The sequence below is a fragment of the Urocampus carinirostris genome, chromosome 1 (assembly GCF_059441175.1).
Source record: "Urocampus carinirostris isolate Australia breed hairy pipefish chromosome 1, RoL_Ucar_1.0, whole genome shotgun sequence".
NCBI classification, from domain to species: Eukaryota; Metazoa; Chordata; class Actinopteri; order Syngnathiformes; family Syngnathidae; genus Urocampus; species Urocampus carinirostris.
The window spans coordinates 33,803,267-33,821,735 of NC_142349.1; the positions used below are offsets into that span (position 1 = coordinate 33,803,267).

At 37.6% G+C, this 18,469-nt stretch overlaps 1 protein-coding gene across 2 annotated transcripts in view; it reads left to right on the forward strand.

Moving 5' to 3' along the window:
• LOC148374410 (neuropilin-1a-like) overlaps window positions 1-18,469 on the forward strand; it is a 62,448-nt gene that overhangs the window by 22,240 nt on the left and 21,739 nt on the right. For both annotated transcript variants that reach the window (XM_088336091.1, XM_088336099.1), the window contains exons 4-7: window positions 2,802-3,029; window positions 7,330-7,497; window positions 7,935-8,101; window positions 17,762-17,917. In XM_088336091.1, the coding sequence (XP_088192217.1) occupies window positions 2,802-3,029; window positions 7,330-7,497; window positions 7,935-8,101; window positions 17,762-17,917 (719 nt within the window). The remainder of the gene's footprint in view (window positions 1-2,801; window positions 3,030-7,329; window positions 7,498-7,934; window positions 8,102-17,761; window positions 17,918-18,469) is intronic.

Consider the following 18,469-nt stretch of genomic DNA (forward strand, 5'->3'; position numbering starts at 1 on the left):
CCACTGGGAAACATGCTGCAAGTGTGACTCTGCTGGAGAACCACACTCGTACACACAACGGTAACACTTTCTCTGAAACTTCACATACTGCTCAGCACAACAGAAAATATCTGATATGATCTGAATTTGAACTTCAGCAAGGGCCTTCTAAACCTGGTTAAGCTTGCCCCATGTAAATGTTACCCTCACACACAATAGCACTTGCAACAAACAACAAAGCAGAATCTCTCACATATCTGTCAACCTGTACGTTTTTGCCGTACAAAGTATGTTTATTATGCATTTTAAGACGTGTACGATGTAGAAGAAAAACTGTAAGGAAAAACGCAGATTTATCAATTATGGGTACCATACACCGACTATCACGAAACGGCAAATCAATCAAGTCAAACGAGTTTGCCGCGGTAGCCCCTATCTCGGTATTTATTTTATTTTTTCGTTGCAAACGAAGCGAGCGGTTTGATGCTACTGTGCGCATGCATCTGCCGCCTCAGATTTCATGTGGTAGTTATGTAGTAAAAGGAAGTCCGTCTCTTTTTAGAGAATGGACTTTTTCGGCTCAACTTATTAAAGCGAGCCGGCTCTCAAACGGCTCACTTGCTTTAATGCATTATATTACAAATCATTATTGTTGTATCAAGAAGTTAAGATAAAAAGGAAGTATAAAAGGAGAAAATGAAAAAAGACAGGTCTGTGGTTATCCCTTTAATCGGTATATTACCAACAATAATTTAATGCAGAAAATAAATTAATAATTTGAATAAGAAAATGTATTTTTCTACTTAATTATATTTGCATGTATTTTTTCCTTCTACAATGAACGTCCAAGCTACTTAATTTTTTTAAACTTTTTTTATAATAAACCTCATTCATGTCGAGCAACTCAGTATCTAACAAAAAATGTTAATATATATGATATAACGAAACACATAGATAGATAGATAGATAGATAGATAGATAGATAGATAGATAGATAGATAGATAGATAGATAGATAGATAGATAGATAGATAGATAGATAGATAGATAGATAGATAGATAGATAGATAGATAGATAGATAGATAGATAGATAGATAGATAGATAGATAGATAGATAGATAGATAGATAGATAGATAGATAGATAGATAGATAGATAGATAGATAGATAGATAGATAGATAGATAGATAGATACTTTATTCATCCTCGCAGGGAAATTCACATGTACAATATAACATGTTAAACTACATAAATAAACACGTTTGAAAAAAATATGGTGTAAGATTATTTTGTAAGGGAAAATACAACATTTTGTAAGGGCATGGAGCCCTGGAGGTTGACAGGTATGCTCTCACCTAGATGAAAAGAGCACAAAATAAACACAATCATTTATATTCCCCATTCTTCTGCACTTTTATGTGGATAGTTGCAAAGGTTCTAAGATCTAGCTATGAGATCCTGTATGAGGTATAAGTGATTAGTAAGTGTAGTGCCATCTGTGTCTATTGAATTGAATTTTCTAAATTGTTATTGTTCACACCGCAGTGAAAATTAAAAGAGCAAAATAAAATAAAAGACTGTCAATCAAATTGTCAAATACATGTCTAAAGTGCATGTATACTTTTGGGGCACTAAACTATTTGATTTTTGTAAATCTATGTAAATGCCATTTTAGTTCCTAATCAAAACTGTAGCTCCCAACAATGCACGGGATTTTCCCAAAAGAGAGGGATCACATTTTCTCTGATAATATTCAGATTATGGAGTCCCCTTGTAGATTTTTGTAGCATTAGAAGAACTAATGTTAAATCATTAGCATTTTAGTCTGCTCTTGACTTCTCGTTGCTCCACACTTTTGTTTAAGTCATAATAGAACATGAAAACACAAACACAAAGTCCCATCAAACATGGAGTAAAATCCCATCAGACACATAACTTCTTGTAACATTTTTGTGATAGCTAAAGTCCCATTAGGATGTGCGGTTAAGTAAAGCAACTTGACACCCCATGTGTTAAAGCGTCTGTGTCTCTGTTGTTGTTTTAGGACGCTTGTGTGTGTTCTTGCCTGGCAGAGTCAATAAAATGCAGCCGCAATGTCCTCGGTCAATATAAACACAAACATGGCCGATCCTCAAGGGGCCTGTAGCAAAATAGAAAAGAAAAACAAAAAAAGAAATAAAATCTAACTATAAATTGAATAGCTCCCCCATGGGAATAACTGCAATTTAGATGGGTACTAGTAATGTGAATATTAATAAAGATGGTATACAGTACTGTTATTGTTACATGATGCAAACATATACACTATTCTTTTTTGTGTACATTGGATACAGGTTGTGCTGTATGTAGTTGAAAAGAAAAATGTTTATAAATAATGTCAGAACACACACTGTATGAATAGTATATATTAAGTATATAAAGTTATATATGTAAAGACGTAGAAACAAATATCTAAAAGCACCATGTCCCAAAATAATTCTATACAACCCAGTTACCTGTACATTATACCTACAGTAAGTATTAGATAATATGGAATGGTGGAGGAAAGGAAAAGATAATTGTAATTCGCAAGAGATAAATAAATGCAGATGTTTGTGTGAAACACAGCAAGAGAAGACTGCAACATTATATCTGTCATCACTGCAGTTACTGGTGGTTTCCCCCTATTATAAGGCAAAGTGACATTTATGTGAAAACATGTGTTGGCCCTTGGGGGGCTTTACACCATCACCCCAGTGTTAATTTGTTGCCAACCAAACATACTTTGACACTTTAAACCCCCCTCCCATATCAAAAACATTCCTTCCCATCTCCTTTCAACAGGTCAGGAATGTTCCAGGAACTTCACTGCTCCCTCAGGGGTCATCAGGACACCGGGCTACCCTGACAAGTACCCCAACAACTTGGAGTGCACCTTCATGATCTTCGCCCCCAAAATGTCTGAGATCTTGGTGGAGTTTGACAGCTTCGACATGGAGCCCGACACCACACCGCCACCGGGGGCGTTGTGTCGCTACGACTGGCTGGAGATCTGGGACGGCTATCCCGCGGGTCAGGATCTTCTCTCACAATTTCCTCCATCATATGTTCCGTATTTTCCGTACTTTTACGCACAACCAAAAAGAAGCCCTTTTTATATTTACATGACACCAGACGATAATGCGCATGGAAATAAAACTATGGTAAGGACTTGTATTGCACATAAAAATATAAAAGTATCCTATTTGTGCATTGATTGATCAGTCAGACTATATCACTGATCACAGTGGCATAACATTGGATGCAACAGGAATCAAGCCCGATTCGCGACAGTGAGCACGCCGGATACCACTAGAGATACAGATGATAAATCAGGTTTTATCTCATCATCATACAATTTTTAGTAACGGTACCAAATTGTTGGTTATTATTTTGCTAGGCCACGAGAATATTGTCAGATACTAAGCGCGTACGTTGTACAGAAAAAGTTTGGGGACCATTGGAATACAAGTGCATAAGATTATGGACTGGATGAAGAAAAAGGCCCTGTGTGAAGTATTTTGGTCATCCTGAAAAATATACAGTAACTAAATTTATGACCGCACATAAAGTGTTTTTCACTTACAATATTTAGTTTGACCTGAGAAAAGGTGTCACAAAATTGCACACATTTTGAATCACTTTTTGTTTTGTCATTTCTCTAACATATCTGGTATTTTGACTAAAAATAGTGTGATAGTTAGATAAGAGTTCTTCTCATACTTTTATGCAACATCTGTCTCCCTAGTCATCTAATGTAGGAGTTTCTGGAGTTTCTCTGTTCCAATATAGGTGATTCCTGTCACTTGAATCATTATCAAGCTCCCACACAGCTTGCCAACGAGCTGAAAATTTGCACCACCCAAGTTGGAGAAGAGAAACCTATATATATATATATATATATATATATATATATATATATATATATATATATATATATATATATATATATATAGATTGGCTGGCAACCAGTTCAGGGTGTCCCCTGCCCACTGCCCAGAGATGGGCTCCAGCCCCCCCGCGACCCTAATGAGGATAAGCGGTACGGCCAATGAGATGAGATGAGATGATATATATATATATATATATATATATATATATATATATATATATATATATATATATACTGGACTGCCTCAGAAAATTAGAATATTGTGATAAAGTTCTTTATTTTCTGTAATGCAATTAAAAAAACAAAAATGTCATACATTCTGGATTCATTACACATCAACTGAACTATTTCAAGCCTTTTATTATTTGAATATTGCTGATTTTGGCTTACAGCTGAGAAAAACTCAAAAATCCTATATCAAAATATTAGAATACTTCCTCAGACCAAGTAAAAAAATAATTTTATAACAGCAAAACTAAATCAAACATTTGAAAATGTCCATTGATGCACTCAGTACTTGGTTGGGAATCCTTTTGCACGGATTACTGCATCAATCCGGCGTGGCATGGAGGCAATCAGCCTGTGGCATTGCTGAGGTGTTATTGATACCCAGGATGCTTCGATAGCGGCCTTAAGCTCATTTGCATTTGTAGGTCTGGTGTCTTTCATCTTCTTCTTAACTATACCCCACAAATTCTCGATGGGGTTCAGGTCAGGGGAATTAGCAGGCCAATCAAGGACAGTGATGCCATGGTCAGTGCACCAGTTACTGGTGGTTTTGGCACTGTGGGCAGGTGCCAGATCATGCTGGAAAATGAAATCCTCATCTCCATAGAGCTTTTCAGCAGATGGAAGCATGTAGTGCTCTAAAATCTCTTGGTACACAGTTGCATTTACTCTGGACTTGATGAAACACAGTGGACCAACACCAGCAGCTGACATGGCTCCCCAAACCATTGCTGACTGTGGGAACTTCACACTGGATTTCAAGCAACTTGGATTTTGCTCCTCTCCAGCCTTTCTCCAGACTCTGGCGCCTTGACTTCCAAATGAAATGCAAAACTTGCTTTCGTCTGAAAAGAGGACTTTGGACCACTCTGCAACTGTCCAGTGCTTCTTCTCCATAGCCCAAGTCAGACGCTTCTTCTGTTGTCTTGGGTTCAGAAGTGGCTTGACCATGGGAATACGGCTATTGTAGCCCATTTCCCGGACACGTCTGTGAACTGTGGCTTTTGATACCTGGACTCCAGCTTCAGCCCACTGTCTTTGAAGCTCCCCCAAATTCTGGAAGCGGCTCTTCTTCACAATTTTGTTAAGGCTGCGGTCATCTCTCTTGGTTGTGCAGCGTTTCCGGCCACATTTTTCCCTTCCAACAGACTTTTTGTGGATATGCTTTGAAACTGCACTCTGTGAACAGCCTGCTCTTTGAGAAATTTCTTTTTGTGTCTTACCCTCCTGATGGAGGGTATCAATGATGGTCCTCTGGACAGCAGTCAGATCAGCAGTCTTCCCCATACTTGTGATTTTAGTTTACTGAACCAAGCTGAGTGTTTTTAAGGCTCAGGAAACCCTCGCAAGGTGTTTCGAGTTAATTAGATGATTCAGGTGATTAGTTGAATAGAGTTTTCTTAAGCTGTAAGCCAAATTCAGCAATATTAAAATAATAAAAGGCTTGAAATAGTTCAGTTGATGTGTAATGAATCCAGAATGTATGACATTTTTGTTTTTTTAAATGCATTACAGAAAATAAAGAACTTTATCACAATATTCAAATTTTCTGAGACAGTCCAGTATATATATATATATATATATATATATATATATATATATATATATATATATATATATATATATATATATATATATATATATATATATATATATATATATATATATATATATATATATATATATAAAACTTTGCCCAGATAGATGCATTCCTTATCTAAACAGGAGAAAAACTAATATGGTGTTTAATTAAGACAAATGAATACCTCCCTCAAAGTAAAGCCTTTCCTGAGCCATCAAACTAAAAAAAAAACCAAGAACCTCCCACAAAGATGCTCCTCTTTTTTCCCTTCAGAATACAATTAAAATCTTTAGTATTTTTAATCAAGGAAAGGATAAATTAATTACAAACATTAAATGCCCAATGATTGTTTCCCATCAGGGAAATAAATCTATCAATTATATTCGTTATGAATGCAAATGATCATATGTCGTTTATCATCACTGCATTTTCCATCCGCAACATCATGCAGGCTGGCTTCGTTAACACCACGCTCCAGATAAAACTGTCGTAATTCCGCATATAATCCGTCACAGACTGTGAACGGTATCACTTGCAGCTGGCGTTGAGGACAACATTAATCCTGACAGATTAGCGGAGTCGCGAGTGTAACAATCTAAAGGGGATGTCGCCAGCCGGCATGCAAACCTTGCTCGTAACAATGATGAGTTGTTGTTTTTTTAGTAATGATTATTTTTTATATGATCAATATTGTATTGAAGAGAATTTAAAAAATAAGAAGGAAAAAATGTTCTGTAATCCATCAATTGTTTTGACCGATTATCCTCACAGGGTTCATGATGGTCCAATAGCTTATAGTAATGGTAATTTAATTTATTCAAAAATTATCATGAAATTCATAGTGAAATACAACGGTTTATTCGAATTCAAGTCAAGTCACATCTGTTTGTATAGCCCTTAATCACAAAATGTCTCAAAGGACTGCACATGTTACAATTACAACATCCCCTGATCTCAAACCAACATGGGGCCAAGGAAAACTTCAGCATGGGCAAAATAAGAAACCTTGAGAAGGGGCCTCGCATGTGGTAATCCCCATTCCAGTATGACCAGGGTGCAATTAATTTGAAAATGGGTTTGGATTCAAACTCAAAATATGGTTTCCAATAAACGTAGGGTTTTGATAAGTATATTTTGTGATTATTATTGGTCCCTTGCAAAGGCGATCGCATAAGATGCCAGTTTGTCATTTTGACTATTATTAACTCTTTACATCATTGTCACTAACGGACAATTATGTTGCTGTTCTTTGATGCCCACACCCTTTAGGGCGGATCTTCTTTTGTAACCTTTAAAAAAAGAAAGATATCAGAAGAGGGCCTTTAAAACAGATTTGAATTTTGTATAAGTTGTCTGGGCTCTCTATCCTGTTCTCCTTGCAAATTCAAAATCCATTGATGTCTTATCTTCTTATTTTTACTGAATTTAAACTTATCAGGTTTCAAACACTAGATTGTCAAATAGGAGTTGGCATTTCAAATTGATATTTATTTTCCGGAGTAAAGCAAGGATTACATCTTTCTTACTTCTGTTGCAGTTTAAATTTCAGTTTGTTTGATGATGGCACCCTGGAAAGTCCTAACCAAAAGCTAACGCTAACATTTATATCTTTTGGTTCTCATCCTTGTCAGTGGGTCCCCACATTGGGCGCTACTGCGGCCAGGAGTCTCCAGGCCGTGTCATTTCCTATACGGGCATCCTGTCAATGACCATCACCACCGACACGGCCATCACCAGAGAGGGATTCTCTGCCAACTACACCATCAGAGACCTGAGCCTGCCCCAAGGCAATCCACAAGGTTTCTCCTTCTTTACTCTATGGTCTCTTGCACGCATTAGTCTTTTAGTGTGGGGGTTTGATAAAAAAGCATTTCAAAACTGTGTTTCAAACTACAATTTTAAAAAAATCAAATTAAGGTACCACGTGAATAGGATTTGAAATTTGGGGTTCATCTGGGACCATTTAAAGCAAAAATTATTGTTTTTAACTTGGAATTCCAACCGTATGTCCTTTTTACTCATGGCCCCCCGCATTTGGTCACAGGTATAACCTTGGCCTAAAAGGCTCTTGCTTCGTTTAAGAATTGTCTCAAAAAATCAGAATATTGTGATAAAGTTATCTATTTTATGTGATTAAATCAAAAACCTAAAAGAAAAGTGTTCCAGAGCAAAATAGCAAATGTCAAAGTCTTGACCGGAGGTCATATGCTAACCTTGGTTACCATGTGCTTGTCAGAGTTCTCGTGCTCCAAGCCTCTGGGCATGGAATCTGGTGAAATTTCCTCAGAGCAGATCACCGCTTCGTCACAATACAATAACAACTGGTCGCCAGAACGCTCCCGTCTCAACTATCGCGAGAATGGGTGGACACCTTCAGATGACACCGTACGCGAATGGATTCAGGTCAGTGCCTCTGTGCTTGGATTGCACAATTGAAATAAGAGTTTTGAAGTAGGTTAGGGTGTTAGCCAAACAGGTTTGAAAGCTGCCTTTGTATTTGGATAGAGATTTGCGTTGGTGGTTTCGTAAGGTTTGACAGGGTCTTATTAAGCAAGATTTAGGCTTTCAGTTAAGGGTTAAGGTTTGAAATTAAGGTTTCAAATAAAGTGTTAGCGTTTTGTACTTGTCTCCTTCCGAGGATCAAAGCATTTTCGAAGCATGTATTTTTTATTTTTTTATTATATTTTTTATTTTACAACCACCAAGGTATGATGACAATTGACTGTCTTAAAATACCGTTACGTCCTGCGAGTCAAAAGAGCTCCTCCCACTGAGTAATGTGATGCTGGAAGCATTTTTGTTTTAATAATAATTAATTGAGAAGAAAGTTAGAAAACAAGAAAAAGAGAGGGATGAGCAATTATCATAAATATGAAATCTCTATGGCTATTTTTGTTACTGGGTAAAAATGGTTATTATCAGCGAACAAAGCCCAGTTCATTTTTCAGGTAAAACGTCATTTGGTCTCCTGTATTTATTTTAACTCTAACATCTCCTATTTATCTAATATTATCGCATTGATAGCAGTGGAAAACATGTTTAAACTGGACATTTTTATTCATTTTTTCATCACACCAACATACGACCACTATAGTGAGCCTGTTTAATTTATAAATAACTACTCCAGAAAGGCAAGCTTCTGCTGGCTGTTAATGCAATTGCAATGACTAAACAGAAATTGAAAAAAGGCAATTTTTTTAATCAATTCATTTTAAGTGCAATCAATTTTCATTATTTAAGATACAAGTGTAGGATTTTTAAACATAACCTCAGGCGTTAGACAAATGCATCATTATCCGTCATCCCTTCTCGCTTCGGTCTGCTGAGGATCCTTGCTACACGACCAAAAACGGTCAGTATTCCTAACATGATTTAAAAAAATATTGCAGTTACAGGATGTTTTGGGGGTTCAAATTATGGAATCAAATTGGGTTTTACAGTTAAGTCCTGTATTCTGTTTCAAACAGGTTGGGAGTGCAAAAAATGGTGCAACACAATGCTTGGATTTCATTTTACATTAGATTTAAATAGGGCTTCGAACTTGGACTTGGTTCTCTAAGTGGGTTGTGATAATTTCAGTAAAGTGCATGACTTAGATGAACAACTGGCATTCCTTCTAAGTGGGCATCCCAAACATCAGATGCTCTCTACCTCCCAAAAAATTGAAAACAAAATGAGTGCACTCATGCAGTAATTATGTGAGGTTTTGAGTGGTTCTCAACTCGAACCCAAATACACCATAGAGGTTTTGTTCTCATGCGACTAGAACATTGTGGTTGTGAAACATGAAAATTGTTTACTCATTTGCTGCATTTCCCCTGCACGTTAGAGCGGAAAATCAGCATAAATTTTTCATGGTGAAGCCTCCGCCTCCACATTGTCTGTGATTGTGGTCGTCCCTGTTTCAGCGGGTCTGTCACGTTAACTTGCTTGTCTTTCCCTCTCATTCATTGTAAAATATATCACATTGCATCACATGTTTACTTTACGGTACTTATTGTCCACGTTTAATGCTTTGACTTTAATGTAATACACCTGAAAATCCTGTTCAACGAATATCATCCTTTTGAATGGGATAAAAAATAAAGAATGAATGAAAAAAATGCTCACCGAGTGAAAAAGATTGGGCTAAAAGTCGAATATCCATCCATCCGTTATCTGCACTGCTTATCCTCAATAGGATCGCGGGGGTGCTGGAACCCATCCCAGCCATCTTCAGGCAGCGGGCAGGGGACACCCTAAACTGGTTGCCAGCCAGTCGCAGGGCACTCAGAGACAGACAACTCACTCGCTCATTCGCACCTAGGGACAATTTGGACCGGCCGATTAACCTGATAAGCATGTTTTTGGAATGTGGGAAGAAACCAGAGCGCCTGGAGGAAACCCACACAAGCACAGGGAGAACATGCAAACTCAACACAGGAAGGCTGGTAGCTGGATTCGATCTCATGACCTCAGAACTCGCAGGCCTTAGCCACTCAGCCGCCGTGCCGCCAAAAAGTCAAATAGAATATGGTAAAAAAGTCTAGTCATGGTAAAGGCTGCACAAGATAGATTATCAAAAACATAGTAAATATATAGTTGGCTTGTAGAATAAAAGTGTTCTGCAGTGCATTAGAATGAAGTAGATGACGAGTAAAATATAAATTAATTATATGCAGTATAGAACAACTATATTGTTTTATAAAATTTAGAACTTCAGCCTTGCTGTAGGCTATAGTTCTAGATAACAACAGATGGGAAAAATAACATGTTATTTTTGAGGTGTCTCAATACTAATTTTCCCCTTCTGATACAATTCCGATTGTTCACCCCGTAGTTGTGTCCGATACAATATTATCTGATCTGATATCACTACAAATTATACAAAGAGTTTGAAGTGTTTCTTTTTTTTTTTAATTAATTTTATTTTTTACTAATCCGCATCAGGCAAAACTAAGTTAGAATGTGGCCTATTGTGTTTCACCAAGTTGATTTAGATTGACAGTATCGCTTAATTTTGGTTGAGCTCATATCTAATTCCATTGGCACCAGAAAAAAAGCAAATTCCTTTAGACAAACAGTGTTCACATAAACTGTGCATGCCACATCCAAATAGAATAACAGAATTTAGAAAAATGGAATTCACAGCTTGCATATAAGAGCTGATATCGGAGCTATAATGATGAACTTTGTTTGAAATCTCATAAAATCCAATACTCTTTTAGATAATATTGGACTAATGTTGTATTTGTCATCGATCATTATTTAAATTGTGATGTCCTTAGTCTGGATTCAATTGTGTCCTGGGTTATCTGACTCTTATATTTTTATACAATAACCTGAATATGAAAACTTTGTAACATCTGGAAATTGACGATAGATCTGGGACCATGGCCAAAGTGTCCAACAGATTAAAAGCCCGTTTTGCTACTACATCAATAACATTGAGCATGATTGGCCCCTTAGACGGAGCAGGTCTAAAGGCAAGCTCCCATTGTCAGGACAGGAACTCATCGAGGAAACTGCACAATGGTGGAGGAAACAGGAAAAGGACAGGAAGTTGATGTGGGCAGAGTATTAGTGGTTGTGATGATGCTCTATTGTCTGCCTGGGGACTTCTCACGGGCTACTGGGCTCAAGCGTCCCTCAGGGAGTCCAGGAAACTATCAGGGAGGTGAAGAGTTTGTTTCTAATCAGAGAAAAGTGATGACATTGGAGTGGATTTTTTTTGTCAGTCATCATTTCTTTTAAACATTCATCATTTTATGATGGTCACTAATTTTCTTGCAATTTTTTTAGCTGTTTGAAAATAATACGCTTGTAGTGCAACACACAGCTGAAAAGTAGCTCATTGACCAGAGGCAGCTAATATATTTAACTCACGTAGGTTTGACGGCAACCAAGCCATATTGTCTGACAAATATTTTTTGGAGGATGGCTATCTGATTTAACAAGATTGCTCCTTGATGAATGTACGGACAAAGTGTGTTATGTGTAAATGTATCATTTACCGAATTTCCGCACGATAAGGCGCTCCGACAATAAGGTGCGCCCTTTAAAAAAATTGTCTTTTGTCAGATATTTTTTATTTATAAGGCGTACCAGACTAAAAAGCACATGAAATTAAAACTAAAGGATAAGCTACCTTACATATTCACAAATAACAATTGTCCATTTTATACACTGGTATACTGTATATTGGAGTGCAATTACTGCAATGACTGACTGGCCTAAAAATGCAGTTGACCAAAATCGCATTACATTGCATGTAATAGGGATCCAACCCAAGTCACGGCCGTGAGAAAGCTGTAATATAACTGCTTGACCACCCTTTGAGACTCTTTGTGATTAAGGGCTATACAAATAAACATGACTTGACTTGACATACGAAAAGGCACTAGATTTGATCTCATTATCACACTATTTTCAATCACAGTGACAGAAAATTTTGATGGAGAATGGATAAAACAGAAAGTCGTCCTGAAAGATATAAATAAACGCCAAAAAGCATGACAAGGGAAACAACTCTTTGGTGTTTCTGATGATGAATCAGATTTTTAATGCCTTTTTGTATGTCACTTGTATCACTGGTGGTCTAGTGGTTAAGTTTCTCACTGGCGATATACGAGTTCAATTACTATTGCATTCAATGTTTTGTGATATTGGTCAGGAATGTTTTCCGATGGAGCAATCATTTTATGTGGTAGTATACGGCAAAATCTCGTGTAATATCGCGTACAAATAAATACTGCATGCATTTCTAATTTTTACCCAAATACAAGGCACCCCTGTCCAATATGGGGTTTTTAGGTGTAGCCTTATAGTCCGGAAAATATGGTAATTCTTCCATTATTAGTTGGATGCCATGAAAAAAAAACAACAACATTTCCTCTTAGGATAAAAAATATAGGAGCAGTCTTAAGAGTGTGATAGTCTCACAAACAAAATTGAATGACATAAATTCTCAAAGTTAAAGTACTTAAGTAAATTCTAGTTTAACATGTGATCATCAGTTTAAATATGTCAACGTGACATCACCACAACACTGTGACTGCTATGCTCAAAATAGTTTCCATAAAACATGGATGACGCCACGTGAATAATTGACGTGTTTGTGGGTGAGAAAAAGAAAGCATGTGAGCAGGACTTTTACTCTTCAAGGAGCTGAATGAAGAGAGGTTGCCCAGGGCAAGCGTGGCATGCCATCCCCAAGCAGCATGGGCGTTTTTTTTTTTCACTGGGAGGATCCACTTGGAGGATTTGCCTCTTGCTTTTCCATCAGTGGCTCTCCTGTTCCAACATAAGTGTGACCAAGTGACCAACATCTTTTTAAATCATCATTATATATTATATGTATAAATATAATTTGTGAGGGGATGAAAACATTAAGAACCAAGGATCAATAATAATTTCCCTGCAACCCCTTTCTCAAGTCCGACAAATTACTTGACAATGTTGTTGTTTTTTTGTTTTTTCACATTTGAACACAAACACTCTCTTTAAGGAACACTGTCCTCATTAAAAACAAAAATAAGAAAATGGAAATTCTGCTTATAACAGGATGCTAGAGATATGACTAGTCTGTAGTAGTGGTGGGCTATATGGCCGAAACATTGCATGGAGTGGACAATACCATTTTTACGAACTTTACACAATTGCATCTCCATCCAATGAACATATATTTAAAGAAAACACAGATGTTGACAGAGAGTAGTTGGTTTGAGGCAGTAGTGTTTGAGCTAATTCATGTTTGAAAGTTTATTTTGGCATAAAACAGGATATGTGCTTGCATCAGTGTCACTCAATTAATTTTCATTTCAGATTTCAAATGGAATTGTTCTTATTTTAACATATTTTAGTTGACCTTGTATGAGCTTGCATGAATTTGTGTTTCACACTTTGGAAAGTGTTTAGAGCTTTAAAAAATTTAAAAGTCAATTTAACAACGTGGGCTTTCTACCTGTTAAAACTCTGTGGTTGGTTTATGCTTGCCTGGTAATCAGATGTAGCCCCCCCCCCCGAAAAAGAGCTTTATTTTTTTCATGAAATGAAATGATTTGCATTTATATAGCGCTTTTTAAGTCAATGACTTCCCAAAGCGCTTTACATTGTGCTTCACATTTCCCAATAGCGGCCGTGATCTGTGCAGCCATGTAAGGCGCTAACCTGCTTATTGGGGGTATTGGGGTTTCAGTGTCTTACCCAAGGACACTTCGGCATGTAACACGGACAAGCCAGGATTCGAACTGGGATCCCTTAATCCTAAAACGATCGCTCTACCTCCTGAGCTACTGCCGCCCCAAGCAATCTTGTTCATCACCTTTAATAAGTGAGGGTGTCACATTTAATGAGAGGTCTGAGATTATATCTGATTCAAAGTAACGTTTAAGGTCCTAAACACCTTTGTTCAATCTCAAACTTCCAAACATGACCATTGCACAAATATATTGCTATTGGACCATTGATGCAAATGAAGCCCAGGAAAGGCTTCCTTTTCCCCACTGAACCGGCGGCGGTATTTATAGACAACCTCAGGATCTCTTTGACGCCATCAGGAAGATGTCGCCATCTGGAGAATATGTTTAGGCCTCGTGTGAGCACAGCCATGTCAAAAGTAATGATGACAAAAAACAAAAACTGCGCTGATGAACGTAAAGTCTCAAGGTCGGTGTGAATATCTCATAATGAATTGTCTCCGCTTGCACAGAAATGTCAATATCTTTACAGTTGTTGGGAAGAATAGTACTTCATCTTGGAGGGAGACGGGAGGGTTATCAATGCCTCTTATTCCCTGACTAATTATATAACACTGACACATAGCCAATTGAGCATTTTGTAAGGAATCCATACATACATAAACACGCACACACACCATTGACATGTGAACATTTTTGGATAGTTTGCTTCCAAATATAGTGTACATTGTGAGAAAAATATTCTGTGGCGGCCCATGCATTTCAAACATAGGCCTTCAGTGATGTGTCGTTCTATGAGACAGTTGCCTTTGAGAAACTTTTTTTTCTCTTGGGATTGGTCAATACTCATGTTGTTTTGCTCAGGGATTCTGTGTTGTTGACTTTTGATTTGTTTAGTATAAAAAAATAATATTAGTATGGATGTTCTCTTTTTTATACGTGTTTAAATCTTTGAATCATTGTTTCCTTTGGAATCATGTGTTCTACATAACAAATGTTAAGTTTATTTTCATGTTTCATAGTTTATTTGTTATTGCACTGAAGTGAAGATTTTTAATTAATATTTTGTGATATATTTTTTTACAGATTCTGAGTTGACATTGAAGATGCTTACTGCTTAGTATAAGTTGAAAGTTTAAATGAATTAAAAGTTTGCTGATAAGTGAAAAATAGATACAATTATAGTTTAGTAGAATAATAGATTTTAGACTTTGGTGCATTACTGCCCCCTAGCTGAGAGTTTCTTTATACCTTTCTAGGAGGCCTTGGTTTCGCCAACTCGAAATCTGACTGATTGGACCATCAGTTTTTTTTTCACTTGTGTTTTGTCTCAGGGTCTGCAAATCTGCTTGCGAAGGCCTCCTTGCTGGTTTCTGTCAATCGTTAAATCCTTAAACATGAAAGCACATGTCTGGAAGCGGCGCAACCAGAGGGAAAGAAATGAAAGGAAGCTAACTGACAATTTTGAATTATTTAATAAAAATTCATGGACAAAATATAATTACATCACATGATTCTGATATTGGACAGCACGGCGGCGAGTGGTTAGCGCGTGTGCGGCACAGTTCTGAGGTCATGGGTTCAAATTCAGCTACCAACCTTCCTGTGCGAAGTTTGCATGTTCTCCGTGCTTGCGTGGGTTTCCTCCGGACACTCTGGTTTCCTCCCACATTCCAAAAACATGCATGTCAGGTTAATTGGCCAGTTGAAATTGTCCCTAGGTGTGAATGAGTGAGCGAATTGTTTGTCACTGTGTGCCTTGCTACTGGCTGGCAACCAGTTCAGGGTGTCCCCTGCCCAGTGCCCGAAGATGGCTGGGATTGGCTCCAGCACCCCCGCGACCCTACTGAGGATAAGCGGTGCAGATAATGGATGGATGGATGGATTCTGATATTTTTAGACCAGCAGAGAAGGCCTTGTAGTCCTTGATATCCCACCACTTCTTGATAGCGAGAGGGCCCTGTCAAACTGGTGGTGTTTCTATGCTTATTCTAAAAACAGCTTGTCAGGGATGGAACATAATTCTACCATGAGCTGTTTATTCACAAATTGTCTTTTCTTATGGTCTCAGACAGTCTTTTAACAAGCCTTGAAGAAATGTCAAACCAAAGCTTCTTCACTTGCTATCACCCAAGGGGCAGCATCCTGTTTTGGCAGGAAGAATCATTGTTTTTTTTCCTCACAATTCCATTCAGTCTCACTGCTAGCGAGAGCCGCCCCTTTCCTGCCCTTCTTGAAAGTGTGTACGTGAACATGAACGTTGCCAAGTAGTGGAAAGATGGAAGATCGATTATCCCCGCTCACTTGATGAACTATCCGGAATGTAGCTCTGACCTGTTACCACACTGAAAGGCTAACGACATCAACAGTATGTATCTAAAGAAGGATGTTCCTGTCCTTAAGAAAAGCTACTTTTAAAACTTTTTAAAGAATACTTTGAACAATAATTCACTAAATTATATGAACGTTCACAGTAGCAACATCATATTAGTTGACATGATTGTCAAGCATATTCCTTCAGTATAAAAGTCAGACTAAAATACAAAAAAATGCCCATTTTTAATTTGAAACTCTATTTTTCTTTTTAAATAAGCCTGTCCAGCTTTACCCTCTTATGGCTCCGGTGTTGCATGAGGGTCCCACCGGCAGGAGGCCCCAAAAAAGGCATGCTGGAGATACTATTTCTCTGATTTAGCGCGGGAACAACCTAGCTATTGTTTATGCGGTAAAGGGTGGTCAAGGCCTTGTCAAAACATTCTGGAGATTTTGTTCAATTGCTGCAAAAAATTGAATGTTGGTGTACCAGCAACAGCGCATTTGGGACATATAATGGTAACGTGCATATTGATGAGTCCCTCGTTTCCAACCCGTATGATGTTCCTATCAAGTCCAAAAATGGATTCGCTTCAGATGAAGCGTGAACATCCCTAGAAAAAAATGTTCAGCGATAAGTCCCATGTGAATCCCGTCTACCGACCATGTGTAATATTCTTCATTTCAGATAAGTTCGACCATTTTCCGCAGCTACTGATACTGTATATTTCATACGTTTTGTACATCTTTGATGATAAAGATCTCACTTCCATATACTGTGAACAGATAAAAACATCCCTAGCATTTCTGGTAAGCTTCTAAGATCATATTTTTATTCCATAAGCAATAAAAATGTAGCCTGGGGGCTTGTAACGTCATTTCTCTCTTGTGAGTCATTTATTTTAACAGGAAATACTTGTTTTATTGTGTTCATACGCACCAAAACACAAAACTGCATGCACTGTGTATAAAATCGATAATACAAAAGCTCTTAGTCTAAACACACACAAACACACAAATGCGTAGAAAACAACAACACATGGTACAGGTCAGGCACTAGTCATTAGTGATGCGTGCAGACAGCCGTATAATTGCTGCTGTGTTGGTTCCCACACATACAGTTATAACAAGCGACACACAATCACAAACATTTTTGCGACATACACACACAAACATTTTTGGGACACACACTACATGGAAACTTCAAGTCCTATTACATTTACATTTTTGCTCGAAGGTGGGACGGGGGGCAACCTAAGGTCGGCATTGCCCCAATAGAATCGTGTTTTATGTTGAGTTATCATACTTGCTGCCCTGGGCAAAATGCAAATGTTTGGCAATTAAGCACTGTCCATCTGTGTTGTATGTGGGGTATGCATTTTGAAGAAATGTGATTCACACATATGTCATTCAGACCAATCTTGAAATAGAAATGGCCAAATAATCCCACTGCTCCAAACCTGAATGACCAACATTATAGATGTCATACAGATAATTATACCACCAAACTTCACTAATTGTGATGCACATTTTGCATGTTACTCATCTGTATCTTCTGTTATGCTCTTCTTAGGTGGATTTGGGATTTCTGAGGTTCATCACAGCCATCAGCACACAAGGAGCCATCTCCAAAGAGACCAAGAAACACTACTTTGTTCGCTCCTATAAAGTTGATCTGAGCTCCAATGGAGAAGACTGGGTGACGGTGAAGGATGGCTCCAAACAGAAGGTTAACTTTTACTCACGCACTCACTCTCTTATTTGTGGTACCCAAGTTTTTACCAGTGATCACATCCAGAAGAGTGTATTAAAAACACATTGTACACGATCCAAACTGTTATTCTCATATTAAAAACATTCTGATAGACTGTATTAAATGTATCTAAATATTGCATTTTAACAGAAAATAACAGTAGTTTCACTTCCAAAACAGTGTTAATGGACAGCTAGCCCCCTGATTTAGTTTTCTAAAATGGGACCCATTGAATTAAGCAACAACACATTTATTTAAAGTTTTCTTTTTGGCCCACACACTGGTGGCTCAGCAGTGGCATTCCATTCAGTGTAACAACTATTTTGTGCTTGTTTATTTATTGTTGCTATTAAATAAGCAATCATGTGTTGTGAAACTTATTGAATTGCTGCTTTCATATTTAAGGTCAACCACTTAAAGGATGATTTCTCTTTGATCTTGCCTGAGAGTAAATGATTACGGAGGCTTGCAATTGATAAAAAAAAAACAACAACAAAAAAAAACCTTGTTGTGCAACACACATGGCCG